At 48.6% G+C, this 12667-nt stretch overlaps 1 protein-coding gene across 7 annotated transcripts in view; it reads left to right on the forward strand.

The window, feature by feature from the left end:
• ST6GAL2 (ST6 beta-galactoside alpha-2,6-sialyltransferase 2) overlaps positions 1 to 12667 on the forward strand; it is a 76221-nt gene that overhangs the window by 39740 nt on the left and 23814 nt on the right. For 6 of the 7 annotated variants that reach the window (XM_077914877.1, XM_077914876.1, XM_077914875.1 and 3 more), the window contains exons 2-3: positions 1032 to 2015; positions 11343 to 11440. In XM_077914877.1, the coding sequence (XP_077771003.1) occupies positions 1088 to 2015; positions 11343 to 11440 (1026 nt within the window). In that variant the 5' untranslated portion in view covers positions 1032 to 1087. Of the gene's footprint in view, positions 1 to 403; positions 532 to 1031; positions 2016 to 11342; positions 11441 to 12667 lie in introns of those variants that run through there. The other variant, XM_077914880.1, reaches the window with a different exon arrangement.

Consider the following 12667-nt stretch of genomic DNA (forward strand, 5'->3'; position numbering starts at 1 on the left):
ACATATAGCCCCCACCACCAACACGCACATGCAGGCTGGCGTCATCCTTTTAGCCAATATTTATTCAGTGCCTGCCTGTGTTGGACGCTGTGCTTATTGTTAGGCTCCAGTAAGCTCCAGTATTATTACATATGCCTTATATTTTTTTCCTTTTGTGGGCTTTGCTTACATTCCTGAAGGTTAGGTGCATTTCTTATTAATGTTTTATCCCACGCAGCAATGTAGCAAGAAACATGGGTTACAGTACCGTATCAAGGAGAGGTTCCCCCCGTCTTACATTTTATCTTACACTTTTTATCCCTTTCCCGGTTGGAGGCTCATCTAGAAACAGCAAGCTCTCTCCTCATCTCCTGCCTTATTTGAAAGGTTAACATACTTCCCTCCTATTCCATCAGGGACTCATGATGGGGATGAAGTAGGAGGGCATTTATTTGAGTGCATTTTTGAAGTCCACAGACACTCTGGCATAACATCGGTCCACGGCCACGGTCTCTGAAGCATTGCTTATTCGGGACCATCGGTGGACTTCTGGTATGTTCCAGGCAGCCTCCAGGCCCTGGGAGGGACTGTGAAGAATCTGATATGGTTGTCACCCCCTTAGAGACTGAGCCTTTGGTGTTCTGATAAAGCAGAGAAGAGAGGGCCAACTCTGCTTAACTCAGCTGCTTTGCTTTACCAAATAGAGTTCTGTAAAGGCAGTCGCAGGGAGAGGTTGTTGGGCTGGGCCCCAGTTAAGGAGCTGTCAGGGCAGGGAGGCGGTCATGCCTCCAGAGGTTTTCCAAATACACAGCCACTCCTCCTCGTCTCTCCCAGGACTCTCAGTGGGACCCCTTGTCTTGCAGAGGCTGGGTCTGAGAAAGCAGGGCATATGACACTTGAATTTAGTCAAAATTCCCCAAAGATCCTGGTTTCCGAAGCCCCCTTTAACTCTTCCCTGCAGGACCACTACTCAGGCCAGACTGACCCCAGCGCCAGGGCCCGAGGAGCAGGTGTCTTCCGGCGGCTAACTGTAGACCTTGGCTGTTTTTCAGGTTCGTTGGGCCTCCCCCAGCTGTAAGGCCCCACGTGCTGGCCCCAGAGCCCTGCCATGAAACCACACTTGAAGCAATGGAGACAACGAATGCTTTGCGGGATATTCGCGTGGGGGCTCCTCTTCGTGGTGATCTTCATTTACTTCACCGACAGCACCCCCGCTGAGCCCGCGCCCAGCGCCTTCTCCTTCCTGGAGACCAGGAGGCTCCTGCCGGTGCAGGGGAAGCACAGGGCCATCATGGGCGCCCTGCAGGAGCCCGCCTGGCCCGGGAGCCTGGGCGCCCAGCAGGGGCCGCTGGAAGGACGCCCGGCCGCCCTGCCTCGGTGGGCCCAGGCGCAGGGCGGCTTGGAAAATGACGAGGAGTTCTTCTCCTCCCAGATCGGGAGAAAATCGCAGAGCGCCTTCTACCCGGAGGACGACGACTACCTTTTTGCCGCGGGTCAGCCCGGGCTGCGCGGCCGCGCTCAGGGCACGCCGGGGGGCCCCTCCCCGGGAGCCCCGGGCCGGCGGGAGGGGGGCGCGGCGGGCGGCCCGGAGCCCAGGAGGCGGGCGAGGAAGCGGCCGCGCAGCGCGGGCGGGAGCCGGGCGCCGGCGGGCGGCGGCGGCGGCGACGGGGACAGGCTGTACTCGTCCATGTCCAGGGCCTTCCTGCACCGGCTCTGGAGGGGGGACGTCTCGTCCAAGATGCTCGCCCCGCGGCTGCAGAAGGCCATGCAGGACTACCTGAGCGCCAACAAGCACGGCGTGCGCTTCCGCGGGCGGCGGGCGGCCGGGCTGAGCCGCGCCGAGCTGCTGTGCGCGCTGCGGCGCCGGGTGCGGGTGCGCACGCTGGACGGCCGGGAGGCGCCGTTCGCCGCGCTCGGCTGGCGGAAGCTGGTCCCCGCCGTGCCGCTGAGCCGGCTGCACCCGCGCGGCCTGCGGAGCTGCGCCGTGGTCATGTCGGCCGGCGCCATCCTCAACTCCTCCCTGGGCGAGGAGATAGGTGGGTCCCGCCGCGGGGCGGGGGGCCGGGCGCCCGGGCTCTGTGCCAGCGCGGGTCTCGGGGAGGGGGGGGGCGATCTAGGGCAGAGGGGGGGCCCCGCCCCCCGCAGCCGCTCTCCATTCCTCTCCTGCGGAAACGGTTCTACCGGGACGGGCCCCACGGTAGCTTGCGGAGGCCTGGCCGACCCCGAGGTGCCAGGGTCACGGCGGCCGAGCAAGGGGACAGAAAGGAAAGCAGAGCTCCCGCGGGGCAGCGACAGAGATCGGGGTCGCCTCCAAAGAGAAGCAGGCATGATGATCGTGTTCATTAGCCCCGGGACTAAGTGGATGTTGTGGGCTCAGAGCAGAGCCCTTCGGGTCGGAGCAAGGAGCACCGACCTCAGGCCGTCGGTGCGCGTCCAGCCTTTGGGTCACGGTCGTGCACCTAGAAGGGGCCTCTCTCCAAAACGGTAGTAACGGGACCACAGCTTGGGCCTCCTTCTTTCCTTCTGAACTCGGCCTTCGAAGCCGTGTCAGGAGCCCAGGAGCACTCCTGGGTCGTAGTTCCTGTATCAGGCCTCTCCAGAGAAACGGACTGATGGGAGATTAGATAGAGAGATAGAGAGATAGAGAGATTTATTTTAAGCACTTGCCCCTGCATTGTGGGGACTGGCAAGTCTGAGATTTGTAGGGCAGGTGAGTAGGCTGGAAACTAAGGTAAGAGTTGAGACCGCAGTCTGGAACCCAAAGTCCATAGGGCAGGCTAGCAGGTGGGAAACTGAGGCAGGGTTTCTCTGTTGCATCTGGAAGCACAATTCCTTCTTCCTCAGGAAACTTCAGTTTCTGCTGTAAGGCCTTAGACTTCCCTTTGTGCCCAGGCTCATCCCATTGGCATGGCAGTGAGTCATCCGTTTGATCCTTCAGACTTATTCACTCAGTTAACAAACACGAGTTTGGTCCCTACTGTGTGCAGGTTTCTGTACTAGGTGCCAAGAAAAAAGTGTGATTCAGACATGGCCTGGGCCTCACGTCCAGGTGTCAAACAGCTGTGGGTGATACATTCTCACAGTAGATGGTGTTGGTGACAGCCCGTAACTCAACCTGGAAGTGACAGTGCAGGGGCATTTGCCCACTTGTAAGACAGGAAGAGCCATTGTTTCCAGGGCCCACCAGTGTGCCGTGTTCCTGAGGACCGGCCAATATGCCAGAGCTGTCCGGTGCCATTGTAATCAGGCTCCACAACCCAAGCCCCATCTCAGACATTCTTGGGAATGGAGCTGAATGTGAAATTTTTAAAAGGTCAGAAAACCAAGGCCCAAGCATGCGCTTGAGGTCTAGGGTCCCAGTGTCCCCATGCTGACATTATAGCAGGCTCACAACACTGTCCATGTGTCACATGCCGCCAAAGCTGGAGCAGAGCAGTCTGCAATTGATTAGGGAAGAACAGTGGGTTAGAGCTCCCTGGGGTGAAGTTCTTAACCATTCCCGAGGACCATTATTAATAATGTAAGAAGGAATTTAAGTATTATGCTTTAAAGCAGGCAGTAACTTGCTTCTGGTTTTGTTTTGCTTCATTTTAAACACCTCTGCACAGTAGTTGCGTATTTGGATTGCTCTTGCGTGTCAGGGAGATTTCTCTTGCTCTTTATTCTGGCATATGTATCCCTGACCAGAGTCTTGTAAACTCTACTCAGAATTTGGAAGACAGCGTGAAAGATACCAGGAATTACACATTTCTGGAGAACGTGAAATGTCACTTATATCTTTGTTAGTTTCTAGCATCCAAATTTAATTTATATTGCCGGCACTTATATGAAGCTTCGTGATTAGGATTATAGACTCATCACGGAAGAACACACTCAGAAATTAAAAGAAATTCTCTTTATTGTTTTGCCTAGGTTCCTTTGAATCAAACTTTGTACTAAGATTTTAAGAATACATAATCAAGGGCACGTGGGTGGCTCAGTCGGTTAAGCGGTCGACTCTTGATATTGGCTCAGGTCATGATCTCAGGGTCCTGGGGTCGAGCCCTGCTCTGGCACCATGTTCAATGGGGAGTTAGCTTCAGGATTATCTCTCTGTCTCTGTCTCTGTCTCTCTCTCCCCTCCTTTGCCCCTCCCCCCACTTGTGCATGCTCTCTCTCTAAAATAAATATTTTTTTTTAAAAAAGAATACGGGATCCCTGGGTGGCGCAGCGGTTTGGCGCCTGCCTTTGGCCCAGGGCGTGATCCTGGAGACCCGGGATCGAATCCCACGTCGGGCTCCCGGTGCATAGAGCCTGCTTCTCCCTCTGCCTATGTCTCTGCCTCTCTCTCTCTCTCTGTCTCTCTCTCTGTGACTATTATAAATAAATAAAAAAAATTAAAAATTAAAAAAATTTAAAAAAGAATACATAATCAGAGCATAGTTCAATGTGTAAAAACAAGAAAGCCTTTCATTTTTATAAGCTAGTGTCTCTCAGTCTCAACACTTGGGCATGCCAGGTGCTGACATTTCTCCTTCCTACTCCCCTGACGAATGTGTGCTTATTAACACATAGTTGTTAATGGCTCTCTTGCTGAAAACAGATTCACGCAGAGGACTCCTTCAGGCAGCTTGCAATATTGGGGCATGCTCTGCTAGTTAGCTAAAGGCATCTTGGCCCCCACATCGCTGCTTGTGACATTGGCTAAGTGAAGATCAGAGGACTTACCGAAGGTCATGGGCTCATGAAAAACTGGGGAAGCAGCTAGGAAAGTACCCGAGGCTAGCCCCAGGTCAACCCTGGGCTGGAGGAGGTCCCTCCAGGGTCTCTTGCGAGTCCCTACACCCAGTCGGGCCTCAGCCTTGAGCATCAGCTGCCATCTCGCTCCCCCTGCTGGTTGCTCTGCTGGCAGCGCAGCCCCGTTTCCCGCTCCGAGATGCTGGAGTCCAGGGGTGTGGTGGTTTTTGAGAACAGTGCAGCAGTTGTAAACACCTCCACTTTGAATATATTATTGAAAAGCCAACTGAACTGTTTTTGGAAACATGGAACAGCCTTTCCTAGAACTTAGAGATGATTTCTTTTTAGCCAACATACAAACAATAATAAATTGGTGGTGAGATCAGCTACCCACGGTCCTGTGCAAACACAGGACAGAGTCTCCTCTGTGATATCTGCTAGATATCTAACAGGAGTAGCCTTGGTGTGGGAAATCAGGATCCGTGTGCCTGAAAATCAAATTCTGGGAAGTGTATGGGGAATGGGAGGGTGTAGGAAGCAGGCATAGAGTACTTGGTGGTAAAAGCTTGGGGATTTGGCATATCCTGATACTTTGGAAGGTGAGAAAGGAGATCATATAGTCATTTAACAGGCATCGATTATGTATTGATCCCAAACTCACTGAGGCCTGATACTGTGTGAGGCACTAGGGATGCAAAGATGAATAAGGCACAGAGCTAAACTTCAAATCCTCTGCAGCCTAGTAGAAGGGACCGCCTGTAACAGGCAATTCCAGTCTCATGGTTTGAAGGACAGAGAGATACGCAGACTGACAGGGAAGAAATGACAACGGAAACCTAACCCACCATGAGGGCTGGTGGCCAGGTAGAGGGAAGGTGAGCCAGGACTGCCCAGAAGAGGGAAATCCAGGCCAGAGGCCATGGTCACAGGGAGACGAGACACAGTGTAAGGAATGCCAGGAGTGGGTGTGGGGGCTTTCCAAGAGGGTACAGGGTGGGAGATGGAGGATGGGTAGTGAGAGCTACAGGGAGCACCAGGGGCCAGGAGTGGGGACAAACCTAAGTTGATAAGCAGGCAGGCAGGCAGCTCACGATGTTCTTGGGCATCATCCTCCAGAAAATAGACTTCACTTAATAATTGTAATACAAGGTGCTGCTTGCAGGGTGTCTGCTGCAGACAAAGTCCTCTTCTAGGTGCTTTTATGTTAACTGTTGAGAACCAGGGCTCCAATGGTGTCTGCTTTATGGAGGTACCTAAAGGCACAGGGGGTAGAGCCTAGACTCCATTAAACCCCAGTCTCTTGTCTCCAGAAACCAACTCTGACCCCTGGGCCCACGGTGCTGAGAGAGGCATTGCAATCTTTTTTTTTTTTTTTTTAAGATTTTATTTATTTATTCATGAGAGACACTGAGAAAGACAGAGGCAGAGACACAGGCAGAAGGAGAAGCAGGCTCCTTGCGGGGACTCCCAATGTGGGACTCGATCCCAGGACCCTGGGATCACACCCTGAGCCAAAGGCAGACACTCCACCACTGAGCCCCCGGGGCGTCCCAGCCTTGCAATCTTTGAAGCAGGGAAGCAGATGGGTCAGCTTTTCTTTTGAGAGAGACTGTTCCAGAGCCCGGATCTGGAGGCACAAAGGAAGTAACTCACAATGCAGCAGTCCCAGGGTGACGGAGTCTCCAGAGGGATGAATCATCTCGTTGGCAGGCCCTTCCTAAAGACTGGAGGCTTTGCACCCTTGCTGGTTCAGATTTTGTTTTCTGGAGGAGCACAGGAGAGGAGGAGGGGGACATGGGAGCCGGTGCCCGAGGCAAGCGGTGACTTAGTGCGTGCGCATCACTCGTCTGGCTGCTCCTTAAAGGGTTTTTTAATCTTCCTTCAGTGAATGTATGTAGCCTGGCTCGCTTCTCAAGGTCAACACGAAATGGCTCTACTCTGGAAATGCCTTCTCCAGAAATGAGGCTTTCCTTTATTCCCCGTGTGCTTGCTGTCTGATCCATTCCTCCTTCTGTAAATAGGAATGGACAGCTTAGTTTTTCAGGCGCATTATCAGGGAGGTGCACAGCCAGGCATACATTTACAGAACGTGTCTGCCTGATGGACACACTGGGCTTGGCCTCCCCCCCCCCCCCCGCTCCCCCTCCCATCCTGATCCTCCTGGAGGCTTTAAGGAGGTTCACTCTCCATCCATAGCAGCCTCCGACCCTACCTCCCTGCCTCCTCCACAAAAACTGGCCTCTTAACTCTTCAGACTCCTACCACTTCCAAAGGAGTTAAGCCAGATTCCATTTCTGTGCCCTGTGCCCTGTGCAGTTGCTGGAAGGGTGGACGCACACCTCGTTGTAGGATACCGGCATTTCAAAGCTGTGACATTTTCAGGGGCCGTATGGTGAATTGGAATTTCTACCTGATGGCTCTGAAATGCACCCACTGCTTGGGAGCCTTGACTTCTTCAGCTTTCCTTTAGATTGAGGCCGTGACCAAGGGCAGCATGGTGTAGTGGCAGAATTTTGGTTCAGGAGTGTTGGCCTCAGGCTTCCCGTCTTCAGATTGTCCTGATTATCTTAGTTCCTGGAGGTCAGCTCACTGGAGCCTCTTCTCTGCCTCGGGAGAGAGCTGCCCCAGATCAGCAATTCACATGGTGGGTGTGGTTCACATTTGGGGTCCCCGAGATCCCTTCAGGGGCTCAGGAGGTGAAAAATGTTTCCATAATAGTAGGCAGGGGTCTTTTGAACGGTTGATGTTCCCACTGATGATGCAGAGGCAGTGGTAGGTAACACTGTTGGTTAGTGTCCTGCCCAACAGGACTAGTTGCTGTGGTGGTTTTCGGAGTCATGCTCAGCAGGAAGAGAAGAGAGTACCAGTTTCACTTATGGATGTCCTTGCTGAAGCAGGAAAAAATACTGGTTTTATTAAATATCAATCTTTGACTACATGTGTGTGGGTTTGTTTTTTGTTTTTTGTTTTTTAGATTTTACTTATTTATTCATGAGCGACACAGAGAGAGAGAGGCAGACACAGGCAGAGGGAGAAGCAGGCCCCATGCTGGGAGCCCGATGTGGGACTCGATCCTGGGTTTCCAGGATCACACCCTGAGCTGAAGGCGGCGCTAAACCACTGATCCACCTAGGCTGCCCTGACTACTTACTTGTGTTTTTAAGACAAAGTGGGCAGTAAAGTGAAAACACACTTCTGCATACCAGTGCACGATGGAAAGGCCTCCGTGTGGTTTGAGTTGTGAGCAGAACTAGCCACTTGTGTCATGAAACACAATTTTTACTTGAAACACATGACTGATAGACCTGTTTTATTCAGACTTTGATATTTGGTAGATGTTGTCTCAAAAAGGAATTGAGTGAGCCTGTCACTTTTAGGAAAATAACTGGCAATATTTTTGCCAGTGATAAAATTCAAGCTTTCAACCATGAACTTGTAACCAAACCCAAGTTCATGTCCCCGATGCACAGCAAAGGCGGTCACTAAGACATCAGGTGTGCGGCAAAGGAAGGGTTTATTTATGAAGCTAAACTGGGAGACAAGGGGACAAGCCTCAAATCTGCCTCCCCAAAGGGGGAGAGAATGAGTTTTTAATAATCATAGGGGTTGAGATTGCATATATACTGATGAAAAGGGTAGGGAAACTTATGACAGCTCGTGAGGAAAAATGGAACCTGCACATTGAGCAAACATACATCCTGTGTTCACTTTGGGGTGGAGACTTAACATCAGAATGAGGCGGCATTCAGCCCCTGATGTCAGGAGGTTTTCTTCAGACGAGGAGAAAGGGTTTGGGTTTGCTCCAAGCCATTATAAACTCGATGGGGTCTTGGGCTTGTTACCACGAGTAAGGAATGCAGGGCCTCCTTTGCTCATAGCCTGGAACCGTATCAGTTGATCTTGAGTCCAGGCTTCTGCAGAAGCAGCCAGTGGGCTTGTTTGTGGGGTCTGAAAAGACACAGTAGCTGCTTAGGGGGAAACAGTTCTCTGAAAAACAAGCTTTCAACTCTGCTAGTTTCAACCTCATCAACCCCATGACACATGGTTTCAGACTTGGACACTTCCATGCTTAGATGTATGGTAATACTAACTGATGGGATTTGGAAGGATACTTCATAATGAAATGCATCAATATTTGGAAGATCTACATATAACTGATGGAACTGGTAGTTCCAAATGATCATTGCACAATGCTACAAAACCGTGCATGGGTGAATCCATTTTAAAAGCAAGATGAAGTATTTGGATGTATTCCAATGCAACGGAGCATGGAAAGTTCCTTGATATTGTTTCACATTCCGTATTACAAAAGTTTTTTTTGTTTGTTTGTTTTTTTTAAGAAACTAGCCCTTGCCAAGTTTTGATGAAGTACCAAAGAAGAATATTCTCAGTAATCTGGAAAGACTTAAAGTACTCCTTACATTTTCAACAATATATCTGAGTCTTGACATAATTCAACTACAGCAATATATTGCGGCAGATAGAATGCAGAAGCAGATAAAAACCAATGGTCTTCTGAAAAGCCAGGCATTAACGAGATTTGTAAACATTTAAACCAGTGCCAGTCTTCTTGCTGTTTTTTTGAAAAGATGGTTATTTTTCATTAAAATGTTTTAATTTAAAATAAATAAATAAATAAATGAATAAATGAATAAATAAATAAACAGACATCTTTAAGTTTTGCTTCCTAGGATGGCATATGTTGAAAGATGCAATCCAAATAAACAAAAGAACTTTGAGTTTTTGATAATTTTCAAGAGTGTAGGAGTGTTCGGAGACCCAAAAGTGAAAATCACTGCTTAGGGTAATCTAATTTTTCTAGCTCAAATGGCATTTGTTTTTTTATGACCAAATACTATTCAATAAAAATAAATACTAAGACAGTTCATTCAAAAAATTGTACAAACAAGTGCTTATATTGTAAAGAAGATAGAAAGTGTTAGTGTGTTAGTGTTTTTTGGCATCATTTATGCAAAGCATGGATCGCCTAGAATGTAAAGATTGGCAAACATCTTTTTTCTTTTTTTAAGAGCCAAGTAGTAGATATTTTAGGCTTTGTGAGCCATGGGATCACTGTCAGAACTCACCTCTGCTATTATAGACAATAGATAAACAAATGAGTGTGTCTGTGTCATGGTACAGGTTTATTTGCTAAAACGGGTAGCAGGTCATAGCTTGCTGAGCCCTGTAACATTTCCCCTAAAAGGACGGTATAGAATTTTTTAATGGTCTAGCCAGGTATCCTTTATGCATTCTTTGTGTTCTATTTGATTTTGGTGCTTGAAACTGGAATACAAATTCTTCTGAACTTAGAGCTCGTCAGGAAAGGTACCCGATGGTACCTTTGGTGGCATGTGTCCCGAGTCTCTGCTACTTTGGGAATAGGAAGGTCTCTCTCAGGGAATCTGCTCAGGAGAGGATAGTAGGACTCAAGGGAATATTATGGGCTGCTTACGGGACTTGCATGTGGGGTACCATCACAGTAAACGCAGGGTACATCCATAGGCTCTTTGGCAAATCAGAAAGAGGTCATCTTCCCTTTCTCACACACACACAGGCATTATTGTTACTCTAAGTTTAACCTGAGATGCGCATAGAATTTTTGAAGCTAAAGATAGCCCATAGAAATTCCCTTATTGCTGATTAACTCTGGTTTCTGAGCAACACAGTAGCTGGCTCAGGAAATTTCAAGACATATGTATGCATCTAGACTCCTTTATGGGAAGGGAACATACCCTCATTCCCATCACTTAATCAGCCTAGCCCATTCTCTTCTACCTCTAGATCTTTGTGTCCTTGTCAGCCTCTAGGATACGGGAAGCTTGGTTTTTCACCCAGGACCTCTGAGAACTTGAAAAAGCCTGTCAAATTGAATGAAGAGGGACATGGATTTATGCTGTAGTTGAGGCTCGGTGAACCAAGGTATGCCTTACAGAATATAAAGAGCATTGGCAGCCAGTACCACTGGTGGTCCAGCTTCCCATCATCTAGGGCTACGGCAGTAAGTCCTACCATTGCTGGGCATACAGAATGCCCTCAGTTGCTCTCACGTAGGTGTTCTGGGCATCAGTGTTCAGTTTTACTTCTAGTATAGTTAACGTACAGTGTTATATAGGGCTGGTTTTCTTTCTAAGCACAAACCGATACCCCAAGTTATAGACGTTATATTAAAGGCTGGCTCTTCTATGTGAGAGATGCCCTTGGTCTTGATGCAGGCAGGAGCATTAGCAGCACTGTGAACAGCCTCTGTGCTCCCAGCAGGAAGAAGCCGTGAAAACAGCTCGTGTCTTACAGCGTCCTTGCCTCCCACAGATTCCATCTTTGAAATATTCTGGGATCTTTGAGAGAATGGCTGCATAAAGCATGTCATCTTTAAAGAATATGAACATACAACAAGTATCTAAATATAGCTGAGATGATACAGGACCACTGGTAGTGGATTCATATGTTCCCATGTTGATTTGTCCCCTAGCCAGCATCTCACTCTAAATAAACACTGTACTGAAAATTCCGTACGTGAGTATCTTAACTTTCTTGGTTGTTTCTAATTCACTTTGGGTATTGAGACATTTGCTTCAATGCTTTTTCTCAATTGTGTTGATTCTACAGCAAAAAATAAAGTCAGTTTGTCATTTATGTGTCCTTAGATTCTCACGATGCAGTTTTGAGATTTAACTCTGCCCCTACACGCGGCTATGAGAAAGATGTTGGAAATAAAACGACTGTGCGCATCATTAATTCCCAGGTAAGATGGATGGTGTGTTTTCATGGATGTACATCTTACAGGTAAGTAGTTTAACTGGATGAGTGAAGAGAAATTACCCAGTTATTCATGACCACGGTCTTGCTTATGTCAATGGGTCTCGTAATGAAAAAGAATTAATGAGAAAAAAATGCAGATAAGTGGGAATTTATGTGTGACAGGAATAGGAAGAAAGATTTAAGGGAAAATCAGCGTAGATATGGAAATATGTGTGTATATCCATATACACGTGTATGATATAATCATAGACTTAGCGTGTCACATTTTATGAATGGAGGAAAATAGTTAAATTTAGAAGAAATCACGGTGGCGAGAAAGGGGATGAAGGGAGCAAAGCAAAGGTGACAGAACCCAAGGGTCAGTGGGGTGGCTCGCAAACTTTAGTCCATTATTTGAAAATTTTAAAAAGGAAAATGGATTGTTTCATTAAAAACGATTGTATTTCTCTTCCTGGTGTTCTTCATAAGAATGTTTTCCAAGTTCAAAGCAAAACCATTCTCAAAACCATTCTCAAAACCACAGCAGTTTCTGGAGTTTCAGACTATGTAGAAAGCACATGAGGTGACAGATGATTTATGACAGGTTGCCTGCAGAAGGGAAGATTAGCTTTCTGCATGGTACCCTGAGCCAGGCAGCCTGCAGCACGGAAGAAACAAGGGCCATATTTCCTTACTTCCTAGATGCCATCGATCGTAGGAGCCCCATTCCTTTAACCCCAGCTTCCTAGCTTCTCGGGTTCTCAACCCCACCAAATTAAAATCCGTGTCACCTGTAAGGTACATCCTGGCTTAAGAAATCCTCAAATGTGAAGAGAGAAAGTGCATCTTGAAAACTGAAAGGTTGCTCCTTAAAACTGATGAAAATACTTTTTTTGCCTCCAAAACTGTAGTTTAAAAAAGGTGATTGGCAGGTGAGATCGAAGGACTCATGCAGGAACCAGATAGGGCCAAAGAGGGAGGAAGTCACACGGGGGCTGCCGCCTGTCCTCTGGCTGTCCGTGTTCCGTGTGTCCTGGGGCTGCACTCTAGAGGTGCCTTCGTGAGGCGGATCATCCACAGCTGTACCTCCCTCTCCAATCACCCGTGAAGGTAATTGGAGAAGAGGTTAGGGGTGCTGAGTTCGCGAGGCCATCATAGCTTTCAGGAGCTGATTCGATCCCACCAGCTATGAGTAGTAAGTACACTGCTGGTGCAAATGTAGGATCTGGTG

This window comes from Canis aureus, chromosome 11 (assembly GCF_053574225.1).
Source record: "Canis aureus isolate CA01 chromosome 11, VMU_Caureus_v.1.0, whole genome shotgun sequence".
Lineage (NCBI taxonomy): Eukaryota > Metazoa > Chordata > Mammalia > Carnivora > Canidae > Canis > Canis aureus.